Source organism: Rhea americana, unplaced genomic scaffold, assembly GCF_003343005.1.
Source record: "Rhea americana isolate MKP2758 unplaced genomic scaffold, rheAme1 scaffold_136, whole genome shotgun sequence".
Lineage (NCBI taxonomy): Eukaryota > Metazoa > Chordata > Aves > Rheiformes > Rheidae > Rhea > Rhea americana.
Genome location: NW_028185439.1, coordinates 1987738 through 2007063, shown reverse-complemented (window position 1 = coordinate 2007063; position 19326 = coordinate 1987738). Strand labels below are relative to the sequence as shown.

The window sequence follows — 19326 nt, the reverse complement described above, 5'->3', positions numbered from 1 at the left end:
TATGTTTCTTAATTTTATTGTTATGAGAACACCCAGCATGGGTTTGATGCTTCTCAGTTAGAGAGGAAAATGTAGCCCCCAACCTGCRGATTGTTTTTGGCTTTATGGGACCATGTTAAATTAGCATTACTCAGGATTAAAGGAGGATTCCAAGTAGAGAAGCATATTTGGTATCTGTGTGATAGTGACTTTTGCTTCTGTGCTTCATGAGCAGTGTGTACATCTTTTCCTTTCTCTGGTGTTTCCTGATGTTCCCTATTTATGTGGTCTGCAAGTTTTACCTCACCARGAGCCCAGTGTAAACTCCACAGAGCTGAGAAATACTGTTGTGCTCCTTTATGAAATGCAGGTCTCTACGGGCCTTTGAAAATTAACAAAGAGCAAATAAAAAATGAGCATGTRTGCGCATGTACATACATCTGTAAGATATCTAAAGGCAACCGCAGCCAAAGGAAACAGGAATGTGCTTGCAGCAGTTGGGTATTCAAGTATCCAGTATCACAGAAATCCAGTTGAAAGAACCATTTAAACGCAGATCTGCAAGTAAACTGCTGAAAGAGCTCCACTGAGCTTTAYGTACGCGTAGACACAGCTGGAGAGGTAAGAAATGCTGGCAAAAGGACCTGTTTCTCTTATCTAGTAATTTTCAGGTCTATAGCACCTGTTATCCGTCTCTTAACAATACCACTGTAAGGAGCAAGATGCCCCTCTAAGATGCTCAACCTCCAGAAACAAGATACACAGTCACATCAAGTGCTGAATGACTTCTATCGTTCCCATTGCCACAGTGCCTGAGCACATTATAGCAGTTTAATGTATTTGTCATCACATACYAGAGAGGAAAATATGATTATCTCCATTTTTAAAATGGGAAAGGGGGAACTAGGTACAAGAAGTAACTTATCTGGAGAAAAATGTGGCGCACCAGAAGAACAAATGGCTTCATGCATGCATGGCTGGCACAGTAACCGCTRGATAACCTGTCTCCTCTGCCACTGCTGGCCATAAGGAACAGGAAAACTTCACCTGAATTTGATGATTCAAATCATACAGCAATAAACACTTTCCAGTCTATTCTTTTCATTAGTCAAAAGTTTCTCCATCAATCCATATAGACCAAACAATTTGTTAAAGCCTTTTCCTGCTTGTCTTAGGAAATGCAAGGAAAAAAAAAATCTATTCAGCCAAATACCATGCATTTTTAACATCTCAGTGCACTTACAAAATCCTAGATATAAACAAATACTACAACACATCAATGCACTAAAAGAAAAAAGAACCACTGCTTTAAAAGCAGACAATAATTCTGACAATCTAGTATAAACAAAAAAAATCAAATGATCACAAGCTCTCTCTCTCTCTCTCTCTCTTTTTTTTTTTTTTTTTTTTTTTTTACTCTAATACACAGTTTTTCCAATGAACATCCATTTGGGGGGGAGGAAAAAAAAGAAAGAAAACCACAGCAAGCAGATTAAAACCAAACCATATAGCAGACAAGGATCAAAATAATCTATTCCTTCTTGAAGAGGAGAAACAGAACAAATTGTAACTGCTGTGAAAAGTAAACCCAGTTAAACTCTACATCAAACTCAAAATCTGAAGACTAACCTGAAAATGTATTCAAAGAGAACTGTGCTGATTTAATCCAGAAGGTGCAGCAACATAGATTAAGTTTTTGACTGTCAGATGTAATTCTCAGATACCCTGAAGAYAGGTATTATATCAAAGCAGACAGAGCTAGGCCTCCAAGGTAGAGGTGACACACCTCAATTGGATAATTTAACTAACGCACTTAAAGGAAAATTCAGAATCTGCAATCCCTTCTGCTTCCGACTGTCTGAAAAATAAAAGCTTCTATCAGTAAAAGAAATTAAAGCAAATGATACTAGAAGGATGCGACTTTTCCAAACAATCTAGAACATCACCATGTCATTTAAGATCACCACACCAACATGTAGCTATCAAAGCCAAAAGCCATGTCTTCTGCTACCTAAAAACATGAAAAAACTTCTCACTTACCTTCTAGCACTGTTAATTTGGCACTCGTGTTTATCTCCCCAACACTGTTGGTTGCTGTGCACTCATAGATAGCTTCATCTCGATGAACACGCAGAGGCTGAATCCGCAGGACTGATCCTGACCCATCATCAAACTCAATAACCTTCAACAAGAAAAAGAAAGTAGTTTTTTATTGATATCTACTGCAACAAAACTGAAAGTCAAAAAAACCCCAAGGGTTAAAAATAAAACAAAATAAAAAGCCTCGTAAGCTGCAAAATACCATGCAACTAGTCAAGTGTTCCAAGTCCAGAAATGCAAAAATCAGGGTCACGAACGTACTTGTCCTCTTAGGAGGCCAGAACAAATGAAGATCCAACGAGGTTCTTTATGAATCAATTAAGGTTGACAAATTATCAACTTGGTAATAAAGATGTGGATCTGATGATTTAAAACATCTGAGCCATATTTGCACTAATGGTTTTACTAATCACACAGACAGCAATTTAGTGCCAACTTTCACCTTGACAGAAGAGCAGAATGATGTACCCCTGTGGGATTACAAGGAAAATAGTAACAAAACTAGAGCAACACCCTGAACACCTTCAGCGCATGCTAACTTCAGCAGAAAGCGAGGGGTTTTAATGCCCTTCAGCATCAGGTACTGTGCAATCTCTGATCAACAATGATATAATTACGATTCCTTCCCCAGCGTAATAAATAAGGTCCTTAATAAATCACTGCCTTTCCATCCTGCTAAGCTGGAACATGCATTACTCTAATTTTTAAAGAGAAGGAAGAGGAACGTGTTAGCTTACTGCTGCATCACTGCAAGCTATTCCTAARTGGCGAGTCTGTAAGGGCACAGCCGCAGGCCACTGCTAATGCCAAACTCACCCTTCTCCWACCAGTGACTATAGCAAATGCTGGAAATATCAACCGAACTGCAGACGGTGGCAACACCTGAGAGAAAGGCACAAGTCCTCTCCTGTCACTCGGCCACTTAAGCTAACTGTGCTCCGTTCCARGGGCGCGCGTCCAGCCGAGGACCCGCGTTATTTCCCTGCCCAAGTCAGACCCTATTTTCGGAAGCTAGGTTAGGGGTGCTTCTCACAGCGCGAAGGCGTGAGAACAGGAAAGAAAAAAAACAACATGCACCACAAGACTCTGCAGGGACAGGACACAGGAAGGAGAAATAGGAAAAAGTGAAAAGGTAACTGAGAGCACTGAAAATCAGGTATTTTTCACACTGGAAGGAATAACCCTTCTGCTGAATGTAATATAAACGGATTGCAGAAAATCCTAATTTGGGGTCAAGAAATAGCAGACAGGACACAGAAAGGTGAACATCACTGTAATGAATTTTAAGAAATGAAAGTAATTTTAAATAACATTGGTTTTGAAATTAATTTTGAAATTGTGACAAAATGTTAAACTTACTGTAATCTTCCCATAACACAAGGCTACCACCAAATTTTAAAAGATAACAGAGTCAGATGCAGAGAGAAAATTTTCTTTAGCTCAWTCAGTTCAACTAATTCAGTTCAATGACAGTTAATGAAAAGCTAAGACATGAAACAGCAGAAAAGCTCATTTTCCCCTTCTATCCTTTGAATAAACACTCCGTGTGAGACGAAGGGAGCTACAACCATTAATGACCTGACAGAAATTGAGACCAGAAACACTGTTCAATTTGCTAACTATGGATACTTCTTTTATGTAACAACTCAGCATGTGTAAGTCAAATTTGTTTATTGAATTTTTTCATTTTAACTGAATTCCAATTTTCCTCCAAATAGGGACTAGTCTAATTACAAGGTAAAATTAATAATCACCTGGCAAAAAAAAAAAATGTATTATTCACTATCTCCTAAAACAATAAAAATGTCCCAGTTCTGTGTCAAATTTGATGTGAATAAAGGTACAAAATTGCTCATATAAATACATATAATATCACATATCTTTCTGGTCAGCAGAGTAAGTACCAAATTCTCTATAAAGGTTATATTTACTTATAAATCAGCATGTTTAAATGGTTACAWACAATGAAACTTAACCTTTATTAGGGAAAAATACCAATGTAAAACAAGATTGAAATTGATTACTTTAATTAAGGTTTCCTGCTCACATATAAAATCATGATTAAAATTCATGATTTGAATCAATCCATTCTGGGCAAAAAAGTCATCTGAGTTCTAGTTAAAAAAGCAAAAACATCAAAGAGAGGGGATTAGAAGAAAGATGGCAGGGTGGTAGAAGGGTCACATTTCCAAGGGCAGTGTTAGAGAAAAGAATCCAACTCCGAAAAGGAAAGCAAGGAAAAAGGTGGTGAAAGTAATTGCAAGTGCATTTGCCACTTAAAATATGAACCAAATTAGACACTTTTTCAAAAGCATTTTTGATACCAGCTCTTTCTTTTTTCCCAGGTTTTAGTCCACAACAAAGTCAAATCACCCCTTGACAGGACTTCATCATTCCCCTTCCAAGCATGGTTCTGGGAAAGACGGCAGTAACCCTCGCCTGGAAAGCTTTCTGCTGGTGTTAAGGCATCCCAGTTTTGAATTTTGCTAGGGGCAGTAGGCCAAGGAGGYGCCATATCTGTTTCCACAGTGAAAGCGAAGAATTTACCTAGTTCCAACTTCTCCACCATCCCACTGGGTGCAAGTCCCAGGCCCCCACCCAAAGAAGGAACTCCACAGGTGCACCCACAGTTATGCTTGCCAAGGGCAACGCCTGCTCTACCGATCGCACCGCTGCAGCAGAGGAAACTTTCTTTTGCTCTTCTAAAGCTCTAGGGGCATTAGATTGGTTTCCATTTTTTTTTTTAATACAATTACCTCAAACCGCTGAGAACTGACTTTCTTCCCCTTCTTCATCCATGTGATGCGAGGTTTGGGCTCTCCTGTTGCCTGACACACAAAAGAGGCCACTCCTCCAGAAATCCCAATCTGATCTTCAGGAGCTTTCATAAACGTTGGCTTGCCTGGAAAAATAACCAGATCACCCCCATGAGGACACAACACCAGACAAGCGAGGAAAGTGTCATGTTAATTTAAATTATAAGATAATTGGCGTTCATACTACAAATCCAGGTTGAATGGCCCTGGCCACACAAATTCAGCACAGACTGCAACATGACAAGCACAGTTTCTGCTTGAATACCTTTTTTTCCAGAAATGAATAATGTCCATCTGGCTTTTCAGTAAATGAGGGCAACAGAGGCCTCCCCCCAGCCCCCTGTGCATTTGATCAGGTACGTGACAATTTGGAACCATTTTTATGGTTTATTTTTTTAATAAATGGATTTTTGCAGGTTCATAACATGGTCATAACACTGGAAATTACAGAACAGCTGACACACCTAATCTACACAATGTATCATATGTTAGCATTAGTTTTCCTGGAAGCTGTTAAGATTCTGGTCAAAATTAACAGATACAATTTTAAGTGCATAGTTAAGAACCTTTAATTTAATTTTAGATGCGGATCTACATAAAAATGCTATGGCATTTAAGCATCTGGAAACCTGTGCAGGCTGGCTTACGTGTCGTAAGAAAGTAATCACTAAAAAGAAAAGTCAGCAAAGAAACCAAAGTGACATTCAGATGTGAGAGACTCAGCAAAAATGACAAAAATCATGCAACAGCTTAATAATCAATAAAAGAAGTTTCATGGAAGTACACTTGTGTCTTCCGGATTTACATGACAGACTTGGAGCTACGTAATTAGGCATCCAGGTTAAGCAGTAACGCTTACATTTTTCTTGCGTAACAGCTGTCCAGCAGGATTTTATGATGTTTGATTCAAGGGCAGTTTTGAAACACTGCTTTGTCCTATTAAAAAGTGTTTGACAAACTTTTAGCCCTATAAAGCAGTAAAACATTCGAACACACACACACGGAGTTAACCAAGTCCACCGTGATGTCATCCAGCGCACAGGTCGTGAGAAGGCCACGTCTCAAGTACTGCACACAATCTGGATGAATCATTTCAAACAAAGATAAACCCGACCCAGAAACGGCGCAGAGACTCCCAGCAAGGGTGGAGAAAGCCCTACCTGCCTGCACCCCACGGGAGATGGAGAGACCCGTTCGAGCCCCACTACATGCTGAACCAAGTGGCCTCAGTGAAGCTGGATGAGGTGGTGGTTTCTCGTCTTCAGAGTCTGGACCACCCCACAAGTGCATCCTTGGAAGATAGGGGGAGGTCTTTAAACCTGCATGGTAGATCTCTACCTATGGAAGAGATCCCATAGGTCTTTCCTATGATCTAGCAGGGATATGGATGTAGCAACCCTGCAAGTCCCAGCCGGTCCTGCGTGCTTATCATTTATTTCAGTTACCTATCACATGTGTTCCTGCAGCTCAGGAGCTCATCAAGAAGATGCACAGAGGGAGAAGGTATCTCCCCACCTCCAGTAACCGTAAATCCCAGCAGCTACTCTAGCACAGACACAAAATTCATTCGAGCGGGGCATGGCTTGTGGAAGGCCAGGCAGGAACGAACAGTGCATTTTCCCTGCGTGTATCAGTTCAGCTCCASTACATCCCTCAGGCAGGACAGGGCCTGGTGCTTCCCAGCTGTGCGGCTGCCTCCTCCTCGGAGCAGAGCCGCCCCAACGGCGCTTGGAGCGGCAAGGCCAGCGCCTGCTCCTGCACCGCTGCACACGCAGCCCTCGGGGCCGGCCGCCCCTCCGCGCACACAGCTGCAGCCCCTCCAGCAACAGCGGGTAGGGTCACAGCTGCCCAGTCTGCAGAGCCTGCAAGGGAGGGTCCCAAAGTGGTTTAAGCCATTCTGGCTCCAGAATTGGCAACGTGCTGCTCTAAGAAACAAGACAAACATTAAATATGTTTTCCCAATATATGGGAGATTACACAGAATCACAGAATGGTTGAGGTTGGAAGGGACCTCTGGAGATCATCTAGTCCAACCCCCTCGATCAAGTTGGATCACCTAGATCACGTTAGATAGAATCTCATCCAGACAGGTTTTGAGTATCTCCAGGGAAGGGACTCCACCACCTCTCTGGGCAACCTGCTCCAGTACTCTGTCACTCTCACAGTGAAGAAGTTCTTCCTCATTTTCAGACGAACCTCCTGTGATTAAAACGCTATGGTACACATCCCAGCTGAGCTGCCCTGGAAGTGTGCTGCTTCTGAAAGAGGGAAGGAGGCCTGTCTCTCCAGGCTCCCTCTCCCAGGCGTTTCTCCCTCACCTGCCTCCGCCTCATGCATCTGCACCCCTACAAACAACTTGGAGCTTGCCAGAGCCTTCATAGAGCCCATTCAGGCCCATAACCTGGCAGAGAGCCTTTTTTCCTGTTGTTCCTGCATCAGTGCAGGACCAGACTGGACGTGGCTCAAGGTGAGGGTGCAGAGGCACGTGGGTGGAGGTGTGGCAGAGGAATATGGAACCTCTCTTTTGGCCCCAGAAACCTAACGTATCACCTAGAGTTCACCTAATGTATCACAACCTAGAGTTGTGAAGTGCAGCTTTGCACTTGGACAGCAATCTTGAAAATTTTTTTAAAAAACTATGGGACCTCCTTAAACCCAACTTCATCCTCTGTTTTAGCATACACTAACTGCTCATGCCAAAACTCGCTGTTCCCACAGTCTAGCCACTCTGGCGTAGCATCACTTGATACTTCATTCAAGACCGGCCAAGCCAAATGATTTACTTTAATTGCAATCTTTACAAAGTCAAAAGGCCAACCTCTGCCGTCCTCCAGTGAGTGGACAGACTAATATGGCAGGACTACAGGCTACCCAAGATGCTTCTCTGTTCCCACACAAGACAACACAAGCCACGTCCACACTGAGGATGAGGGCAGACCAGTCACTGCCACGCAGAGAAGCAACGACCCCTGGAGATAGCTAATGACAATCTTAATATGGAGGTGCTGCTGGGATGTGATCTCAAGCTTCAAAGCTGACAGATAACAGAGCTCTGCAAAATGTGCAACATCAAATACTCAACGCAGATGGCGAAGTCATGCTGGGGAGCCCACCAGCGGGGTTATGCTGACTGCAAGCATCCAGAGCATGCACCACTGCAGAGCCCAAGAGATGCTAAGCTGTAAGTCTGGACTGCTGTTACTGCTGCATACCCCACATCATCCCCAGAAGGCAGACGAATCTACCAGGATCAGTGCTGTTCACACACACGCAGATACACACGGTCTGTCCTCAACAAGCTTCTGAAGAAAAAACATTGACTTGACCTGACTACAGAAATTCATCACACACACACAGTCCATTAAACTATTCAAGCAACAGTACGGAATTTTGCCATTTTGGTGAAGGGACTTCCAAGGACTAAAAGAGTATCAGTTTAAATCCCAGGAAAAGCCTTTCAAGGCACGATGGCTGCCTATCTGCAGTCTTTGGCACATTGTCCTGACATTAGCAGTAAGCAATTATTAACTGTGCTTGCTTAACTGACACTGATTTCACATATTTACTCATCTATAATCATGCCTATTTCTACTTAGTTTATATTTACATACATCTGCGTTTATTCACTTCTCATCTATCCCAGTGAAATGTTAATTTACTGTTCACGTAGCTAGTGATTGCAGTGTGATTGACTGTTTTGCAATGCAGTGTGCTGAGCTGATGTCTTGTATTGCATTTCTGGAGCTGATTTGTTCTTTTGATTTTCTGTTACTTACTCTGTGATCTTAGTAAAATAGTGTAAATTTATCAAGTGACAAATGCAGCAGAGTCCAAAACTTTGTCCTTGAAGAATACAATGAAATTATATCTCTCATTGTACACCTACTCACCAGCTTGTATGCTGAAGACTTGCTTTACTTTTTTACATTGAAAAAAAATCAATACTATTAAAAACAGAACAAAAGGAAACTGAACACTCACAGGGAGCAACACCTAAAAAAAATCTGAAAAACCTGCTGCTTTGTTCAGCTTGAATTTACATTGTTGTAATGAATGTTTCCCCTTGCACATTTAATTGAGCAATGCCGATTTCTGAAAACCATCTAAATCCACAGGGCCTGGTCACAAAGGTATATTTGTATATAAACCAAATTCTCAGACAGTTTAGGAAAGGGAATTTCTACAAACCAATTTAAAACGTTTGCATGCCTTAGTTTTAAAAGGAAGTAAACCACTAATTAAGCAAACCTAAAATCCTGAAACACTGACCCCAGGACAATAGAGAAAGACACGGGCAAATATTTTTATACCTACTAGTAACCGTTATAGCAACTCTCAAAACTTATCTGAGTAACAGCTAGCAAAAACGTCACAGACTGTTGATGGGATTCGTGGCGTCTGTCATAAATTCACATTAGGGGGAGTAGATGCCCTCCACAGCTCTCCTCCAACACCACTTCTATAATTCCATCACCACAGGATGCTGATGTAGGTCACATCGTTACAGCCACCTCTGAAGGAGCAGCTACCACTCTAGTAACCAGGGATAAGACCACGTAATGGTCCAAGCAGKCTTTTTTAACCTGTTTTGAATGTGTGCACTCTTAGGGTAGTCCTGGAAACACAGCCAGAGAATAAGAAAGACGTACTGAAAACGTTTAATATACAATATTTAATCTGTAACCTAGCCATTTTTCTTTCTTCCCCCTCTTCCTAAAGTTCACTGTGACCAGAATCTCTGCAGAAGATTATGTACATGCCAAGTTTGAAGTCTACTCTACCTGTTGTTCAAACAAACTACAAATACAAGGATTTGAAGCATCTTTTAAAGTGCAAATCTGTCCTTTCCCTGATAACCTGAGGACCATGAATAGCTGAAGGTCCCCTCCCTCTACCCAAGCCTCCAACAAAAAGCCTGATGGTGTACTAAAGACAAATCTGTCAAATATTAGCTTGAGAGAGAACCTGTTGAGCAAGTCTTGGGTGACAGCCTGAGAAGTGTTGGACAGCTGGCTTCCCACCACAAACCATCCTTGCTTTCTCCATCACAAGCAGTAACAACTCCAGTTTAACACTGGCCTCTTTTCTTCAAGGAGTGGGTCCCTGTAGTATGTTCAGGCCTCTGAAGTAGCTCTTGCTTTCCACAGCACAATCAAGTAGCAAGTTTCCTGCTACACTGGAAGTGGAAGGAGAAGGGACTGCTATAGTCATTTCTATTTAATCATAATCTTTATTATTTACTCATAATCTTTAGGTATTACAACATGGAGAACCTTCACCTTACTTGAAATTTTTCATGCCTAGTTGTTGCTCAAAACTAAATTTTTCTACAGAGCTTATGAGAACTACACTGCTGTCGTTCTCTGAGCAGGAAGACTGTGAAAAACAGAGGATTTTCTGACAAGTGAGAGAAGCTGTCTCCATCTTATACAGCTAGGGGCTAAAAGATAACAACTTGCTCAGACATGGCCTCCACTGAGAAACGTTTTTTTTCCTTCTACATTTCAGAATAAAAAGACTTTCCATTTCATAGTTGATAGTACTGAAAAATTCACTTGCTGGGCAAGCATAGACTTCCAGGTAATCCCAAGAAGTGAACCACATGGAGGGTCTTACAGTGTAGAAGAGACTCTAGCAGAGATTTAGGTACAAAGAGTCTACTTCAGTACATGGGAAGATCCCGGCAGGCTTACGCAGAGTCCTGAGGCTGAGCTAGGGTGTACGAAGTCTTCAAAAAAACACTCTCTCAAATTACATTTGAAGAGCTCCATAAGAACATGAGTACAGAAGCCAGAGAGATGAGTATAGGCAGACAAATTAGGTGTACAATAGACAGCAAGAGTATCCCCACTAGACAAAGYGAACATGAAGGATTTGGGAGGGATTCCTGACGTCCTGGAGGCAGAAACGCTGATGTATGAGTGCTACCTACATATCCTTCCTGCTGACCAACTTGGAGTAAGAGACGGCCAATGATGAAGCATCTCTCTTACTCATATTTTATATATAAAAACACTGCTGTTCTGTGCTATTCTAGACAAATTGCTTGTTGCAAAACAATTGTTTTTAGTGAGTAAGCCACCTCAGTAGCCATTTTCAAATATGCACTACCATGAATGGTAACATTCCAGGTTTTTGTTTCTTTATGAGTCACTTCAACGTAGGATGCCATGGTCTGTAGACTGCACAGCTTTTCCCATGAACCAAAGACCTGCACCTAAGACCCTCCTCAGCACAAAAGTCTCCTTCACAAGAAATTCCTTGAGATTGAGGTACAGGGGTACAGCCTCCCCCCCTCTAGCTTGGCCAGGTCTCCGTTATGGGAACCGCGGTCTTTTACAGGAATAGATGACCTGCACTATCTGGCTTGACTATCAGCCACCACCTTGAAAAGCAATGCTGGGTCAGGTATATTTAGCTCAGATCCTTGTATTTGCTACAGATTAACCATAGACTAGTCACATAAAAGATACTTTGTAATAATTTTATAATAACCCAAAAATTTTCAAGTGTCTTAAATGTAGTATGTGCAAACATAATTATGCTCGTGAGCTATCTTACATCTGAACAAATATAATCTATTTTACAGACACATCCCTGGATGGTTCTTTTAAATAAACAGGAATATGAAATTGAATCCTAATGCTCCTAATGCTTTTTCTTTCCTCCTTTTTTTTTTTTTTTTTAACCAAATCAAATATTTCACCCAAAAATTTTAATTCAGAAACTGACAATCATACTGCTGCTACTGTTCTTGCGGATACTGTTCTCTGAAACAGTTAGTTACGTACAGGTTTGAGGAAAATGAATTATTAAACACATCTCTGCAATTAAGTGTTCTATGACCACTCATCTGCTGCTAGACATTTTAGAGGAAAGTAACTCCATCCTCATGCTATCCTAAACAGAACAGCAGGCGAGCCAAAAATTAGACAAATTTCATAGGGGTGGGGAGCTTGCATTTTTATCTGAAAGCTTTTCTGACTTCAACTGAATTAAGATTGAAGCAAGTTTCCCGGTGTGTGTGTGTGTGTGTGTGTGTGTGTGTGTGTGTGTGTGTGTGGAACAACTGTGTTATAAATAAACTATATAATGACATATAATACGTATACATGGGTAACCTTATTTAGGTGTCTGGGCTGAATGAATTAGAAGAGGTTATTGATACAAGCGGGAAAAGATCATCATGGAAATAGTTCTTTAGCCTGGAAACTGGGGAATTCAAGTTTAAACCCCTTCCTTTAACCTTCTCTGTCACCTGTGCCAAACACACAACTGTGCCTCAGCTTCTGCTGAAAAACTCGCTCGCTGTTCACACATGGCTGCTGTCAGGACGAATACGCTAAAAATGATGATGTGGCTCAGTTGTTGTAACACTGGGAAGAAACCAAGAGTGACACTAACCTTCTTGTGCTTATGACTGATTTAAAGTGGAAATAAAGTGCTCTAGAAGATGAAGGCTGCCCATTCTTATGTATACAGCCAGGGTATTTCCATTTCTCCGTTTCCTTTCCTAACCTTGGCCGACTGACATCTGTGTGTGGGTGGATGCCTGCTGGAAGGACGGATGCCCTGGTGAAAGTTACTCTACTATGTTTCTCCTAAGCATCTGCTACAGGGCAGGAGGCACAGTATGAGGCTCTCCAGCTATGGCTGGTCTAACGTCCTGATGTTTTTCCTTCAATATAATCACTATTGTTTAAACATGATTCCTGTACCTTTGCAATTATTAGGAATACTGCTTGGCAAAATCCAATTTTTCAAAAGCTGTAGTTTTGATTCTTGTGTAATTCGCAGGCATCAAGAGCCTGTTTTTCCTTGGAGTATCATTTTTTTTAACAATGGCTTACTGGCATCGGTTAACTCTCAGTGACTACGATTCTAATTCATTATATCCTCCTGTTTTGCTTGTAAGATTGTTTTGCTAAGATGACAGTATTTTGTAATTGAAACTTTTCTCCTCCTTTTTAGCTTGGTGCAAGTTATTTGCTAAATAAATGCAAATATATACACTTGTGTGTTGTGTGCACACATATGCATACATTTTTTTTTTAATCCAAGGGATCATAACCCTTCCACTCCCCCTTTTTTCCATCTATCCACATCCCAATCACAGAAAATGGCATTCCAAATCTAACACGTTCCTCAGATAGCTCTGAAATACGGATGTTACCTGATGCTAGCTGTACTCCCATGTTTTTACATCTTATTTTTATTAGATTTTAAGCCTTAAGAGATGCCCAACAGCTAGTACAAATGATTCTGCAATTTCAATCCAATTTCRGCGGTAGAGTTTTCCAGCTTGAAGTGTGTTTGTCCATGATAATCAAATCTACAAAGATTATCACAAAACAAGCTGCATTTCTCCTCACCTTCATTTCTTGTCTTCCATAAACTTACTCACAGATACCTTATGAGTTCTGATAAAATGAACTCAATAAATGGAATGATTAATATACAAATCTTTACGTACTCGATCTTTTAACACGCTCAATGACCTTTGTAACTTTCAGTATAAAAACTACATTTACCAAAAATACAAAAGCCGTCAGCCAGCAGTGGCTGTGATTTCCCCTAAACACTAGCAAGAAATACAACGAGCTAAGACGCAAGCTACTTATTTCAGSAGGCAGGACCACTGTGCTTTGTTTATTTTTAATAACTTTAATTGAGGAGAATGCAAGGGTACATRTTAGGTCAAATGCGTAATTTTACCAGTACTTACAACTCCTGGAGCTCCCAATCTCTTACAGTCTTTGACTGCTGCCGCTCCAGCCTCTCAGCAAGCTGCTCAGAGGTTCRACGGGCTCTCGCCTAACGACGAGCCCATCAGTCTGCAGGCAAGCCCGAAAGCTGRGGTGTCTCTGGGACACACAGGTGGGAATCTTCACACTCAGACCAGTGTTTTCCAGCTTTCTTCCCTTTTGTTAGTAAGTATAAATAATACTTATCAAATCTGATACAAAACATTAAACGGTCTTAAAATGAGAAGGGACTATTTTTAAAATTCCGCTTTAAAACAACATGTTGATACCTCAACTATCAGGTTGGTACAAATCTACTTCTAGTCTGCTGTCTGACCTAGCAGATATTAATCCCCTCGGCACCAGCAGAAAGTGGGTGTCCAGTGTTAAACGCTGATGACTGGAGAAACATGCTTATTCCACAGAAATATTGGCTAGCATCAGTTAATTCACTCGAGTGTTAAGGCCATGATTACYGGATATTAATAAGCTACAGCAACAGCCAGCCATTATGGCATTGCACTTCAGTAAATTTCTTATTCTGCCTCTTCATGAATCATGGAAATTGCTGAAAGAGGTCAAATGCCTAAAATTAACGGACACGATACTGAAACAAATTGCCTCAGTCACACCGAACAAGGATGTTGTGCAAGTTACTCAGCGGTACCATTTGGGTGCTTATTTATTCGTGCAGAGAGGCTTAGGCAGGCAACTTAGACCCTAAGGCAGCGGGAAGGTGGTTTCTCTTCATCTCACATCCGCAGGGTGCCTACAGATTTTGCGCACAGGGTGGCAAATTTTCTCCATTATTTTTCAAGGCTGTTATAATTGCAATGTCTTTCTCAAAGTGAAACTCTGTTCTGTCTGACTGGTTACCAGTGTGAGCTGCACATTTACATCTTAGTAGGAAAATCTCTAACTCTGATTAATCCCTGTGCTATGATCGACTCTTGCTTGTGGACTTTTTTATTTTATTTTCTGTGTACCAGGAGAGGGGGAAAAGAATCACTCTCTGCTCTGACACCATCCTTACAATTGTTTTCAAGAACTAAAATCAAATGGTTATAACACCTAAATAGAAAAAGAAAAATATGCCAAGCAGCACAACACAGAGGTGCATACAACTCAAGGAGAATACTGATTAAAAACAAGATAGAAGAACAGCCCACCTGAAGCCCAGATTTCCATCCACCCAGAACTTGAGGACACTTCGCAGCCCTTTCTCTCTCCCCTCTGACATTTCCCCAGAACGGTTAAGATCTGTGTGTTCAATTTGTCACACATCTTGGGAAAAAGCCAGACCCCCGTATAYGACTTTAGCTTTGAACCCTACCCCCCGCCCCGCATTCATATTAAATATTCTGCAGAGCAGAAAAACAAGGAAGAGCAGAGAAGCGCTGCTCCAGCTACACACCTTCCAGCAGCCTGCCTGAACGGCTTGCTGTTTTGCTTTAATTTAAAATTGAAACCTGAAGTCAAATTTCCACCTAGTAATAGCTTAAAGGCACTTCCAATTAACCAGGTAATACACACTTTGAGTTAATAAATTTTTCAGCCTCTGTGTTTAATACAATTAAACATTTAGGCCTTTGGCCTTGGACCTTACTTAGCTTGAGAAAGGACAGTGAAGAGACTGCCTCCCAATTACTGCCATTTACACAACATTCACTTAAGGGCTTTCAAATGCATGCATATACAACACTCATTTATCATATACAAAATGCACTACCTGAATTCAGACCCTCTCTCGTACAGAGCACACACAGCGGACAAGAGATTAATAAATGCCAGCTACTGGGCTCTGAAATCAGTCATTACAACACTGCCTGAGGCAGTCTGCACCAGCTGTGCCAGCCCCCAGTAACTTTTTTTTTTCTCCCAAATCTTCAATTTTGGTATTTGCAAATTTCTTCAAAACTTTGAAGTTATTAGAGCATATTGCACAGTGTAAAGAACTCGTAAGATATGCAGAACCAGGAAACAAAGACAGAACTAGAATCTTGTGCTTGAAAAAACATGAAAATTAATTTTACCAGCATGCTTACCACATTAAACACCATATTCTTTTACACAAAAAGGATTAAAAGGTTTTAATCCCTCTTTGCAAGTAGCTAGTTCTTGATTCAGCAGTTCAAAAGGCTTTGCCAAGCTCAGGTTTTCCTCTGGTTTTTAAGAATTAAAAATATGAACCTTATTTTGTAAACAGAGAGCATAGCACAATGATTTTAATAGAATTGGGAGTCAGAGTAAGCAACCTCTTTAGAATATCCTTTACTAAAGCAAACATTCCCCGGCTCTCAAGAAGGCTTTTGCAGAGGGAACTGCATTTCATTTTAATGATACTGTACATTGTTCCATCCTCCTCCTAGCAATGAACTGAATTTCTGCCTCATCTACCTGGTGAGGAGGAAAACTTCCTGCTTAATGATAACGAGTGCACTCTGGCATTTCCATTACACCAGTCATTTTTTCCTATTTGTATAAACTGTTTTACCATTCAGCATTCTCAGAACAGAGTCTRCAAAGAAGGAAGATCATTTCCACATTTAAGTGCTTGCCCAAGTGTGAAGAGTTTCAGCAGGTAGGCAGGCCCCCAACCAAAGTACTCTCAAGTGTAGAAAGACCAAGGTAAGTTACAGGATTTTGCTCAGAGTCACTTGAAATTCACCAAGAAATAGGAATGTCTCCCCATAAAATGATTTTCTTCTAGCCAGGCTCCTCAAGAATCCTCAGTGCACAAATCCTCTAGGTTTCTGGTTGATGCTGARCAGTGTTTTTTTCCCCCTAACAACATGCCTTAGAAGTGGCTGACAGCAAGCGCAGCATCAGGCACAGCTCAAACGCCATTCAAGCCATTTCCACGCCAGGGCTCCCACGTATGACAGCAGCAGGACTGTGCTGGCAAAGGGCTGCTGACCACCTTGGATCCTCCGCAGCAAAACAGCACAAACCAGAAAAAGGGCCGCTGAGGCTGCACTGCTCAGCGCCGGCTGGATGCTGACCTTGGCTCAGCCCACRGCAGAGCAAGGGATGCTCCAGGAGCCACCAGCCCGTGAACAACTCTGAGCTGTCCCCAACTGGCACTCTACGTATGCGGAAAACATCTTACGTCTCCACCCAGCACAGATATTTGGTGTTCAAGCTCTATGGCAGAAGGAGTGAGCCATCGTGACTCGCCTGCTGGGGTCTGCAGCTTCACAGCCCCTGCATCCAGCCCTGCAGCCAGCAAGGAGCAGGGCAGATGTTTCATCCCAGGAGGCTGTCRGTCCCCTCCTCCACCCAGTACTTTCCAGTTCAGTGAGGGCAGATTTTTAGAAAGGCATCAAATTAAATCATCTTCATGGTTGCTGCATTCTTGATTTAATTTTCCTAGCGTCCACTCCTTGCTATGCTACAAATTTACCCGATAAAATGAAAAGCCCTTTCCATTTTAATATCTTTTGTCTATATAGATGGTCAGGTCAACCTCGAACTGYTTGCAGACTAAGCTCTTTAAAATCTCCAGCTGCCAGGCATGTTTCCAGATCTTTTTTTTATTATTATTATTTTTGTGGCCTTTACCTGCACTTACCCCTATTTGATATTCATCTGTTTATGCACTGAGTTTTAAGAAACGTGAACAGCTCTGGTCCATATCAGAGAAGTTACTGTTTGCCATGCTACAAAAAGTTGCTATAGCCACCAAGTAGATCCAGATCGATTTAAAAGGAAACCTGTCAGGAGAATTGTACCAAACACGAACAACGGAGGAAACCCAAAGACAGCGCCTGGACAGAACATAAAGCATTGAGACAACAAGGCGRTGAATTCAAATTTTCATGGTCAACCTGGGATCCGCATAGATGCAGGAACTTTATGCTGAAAACGCACAGCTGTGTGCCTGACCCGCAAGCACTCAGTGCTAGAGGACCATCCCAGTGGATGCTTCGTGCACTGATGTGGCAGGGGAAGCCCAGCACCAGCCATTACTCTGCATGCTGTATTGCAGCATGTAGTGCTGTGAAGGGACTGARTCTATCTAAAGGAGATATTTCTCCAGTGTCAGAAATTATCTCTTTCTTCAGCACCTCTGACAACCTTTGTATCACTGGSAAAAGGACAAAACAGTTAACGTCACCATTCAGGTAGGTATCTTGGAAAGACAGCACATACATTCCACTAAAGAGAAGGTATTCGAGATAGTATTTTTTTTTTATCCTCACAGAACCACTGCCTGCTACCCAGAATCAAATTTTCCCTAACCAAAAGCAACAAAAGCGTAATTCTTGCTGGTTTAGGAGGACATGCTGGGAGCTTTCAGTAGCTTCTTAATTTTTTTTTTCTACTCATCTTAAATCAAGTATGTTCTTCATATTTCAGCCACAAATTATTCAYGTATAGTTCTGGGGTGCCCCTCAACCTGGACGTCCAGCATAATTTACTGCATTTCTCCTCATACATGTCACCATCGAATCCCAATTTGGGACGAGGTTCACACGATAATGGAGGGCAGCCTGGAACCGTAAGCAACTGCTCCACTGTTTACTCCCCATCATACAGACACCAGGGTAACTCTGTAAGGGGAACCTAGCAACTACAAATAACCAGCCCTCAGACTGACTTTTGCAGCCTAGAAAAATGTTTATTCCTATATCTGAGATTCCCAAACTCATAAAAGGTTGCTGGTGCCTTGGGAGTTGCCTATACTYAGAGCTTTAAACCCATATGTTACTTGCAGAGACGTGCTGTACGGTGTGTTTGCCTGCATCACTTTCATTCATCCTCAATCCTAGAGAAAGCTACGATAGCTACAAGCTGAGGGAACACTCACCATGCATACAGATGTCAAACCCACAGGTTTCAAATTTCTTTTAAGCTCTCTGTAGGGACTAGCCAGGATATATTTATAATAGAAAACTGATTTGCCTTTTAGAGCGCTATGTCTAAGTCTCCTTCACCTAGTCATCCCCACTCTGTTGACCGAGTCTCAAGGTTCATGGCTTCACACTTGGTTTGCTAAACTAAACAGGATGCAGCAAATAGGATGAGAAGCTACCTCAGTGTGAGCTGACGGCACGTCTCAGGTTTTACACGTGTGATAAGGGCGGCATAGTTTCTACCTCGTGGATCTGCCATCTCAGGGTATTTCATGAAGGACGTTCACTAGGGCTGGAACACAAATCTGTATGTGATAAAATCTGAAGCTTGAAAGAATGGCAGCCTTCCTTACCGCTACAAGTCAGCGCACTGCTAAATCATAACACAGTCTAGAAAGAACRGCAAGATGAAACAAAATCACCTGTCCAATTATGCCTGCCTCAAGCAAATTTTATTAATCACTCAGCTCTATTAACAGTGAATTACACATACCTGTATACAGGCAAGTGGAACTTGCTTAAGAACTACCCATSTGGGAATAATCCCCTGCCTCTTACYAACCTTTGATTTTTGTTTTATGTTTTAAAGACTACTTGAAGGTAGGTGCCTGCCAACTGCAGTTATGTTCTCCAGGAATATACGCTTATCAAAGAAGAGCTCCTCATTTGCTGAGCTGGAAATAGTTACACCAACAGGGTATTCAACGGGCTACTATCTGCCATCATTATCAGAGAGTAATGTGAAACAAACTCTAAGCAGCAACAACCAAGCACTGGAGCTTCTCAGGGAGAACGTGGCCCAAGACCGCTGATGTGTACGAGGATACGGCA

The 19326-nt window shown here is 41.7% G+C and overlaps 1 protein-coding gene across 5 annotated transcripts in view; it reads right to left on the bottom strand.

Moving 5' to 3' along the window:
- PTPRF (protein tyrosine phosphatase receptor type F) overlaps nucleotides 1-19326 on the bottom strand; it is a 381001-nt gene that overhangs the window by 192129 nt on the left and 169546 nt on the right. For all 5 annotated transcript variants that reach the window (XM_085298209.1, XM_085298207.1, XM_085298211.1 and 2 more), the window contains 2 exons: nucleotides 4836-4981; nucleotides 2020-2161 (listed from right to left, as the gene is read on the bottom strand). In XM_085298209.1, coding sequence (XP_085154335.1) covers nucleotides 2020-2161; nucleotides 4836-4981 — 288 coding nt within the window. The remainder of the gene's footprint in view (nucleotides 1-2019; nucleotides 2162-4835; nucleotides 4982-19326) is intronic.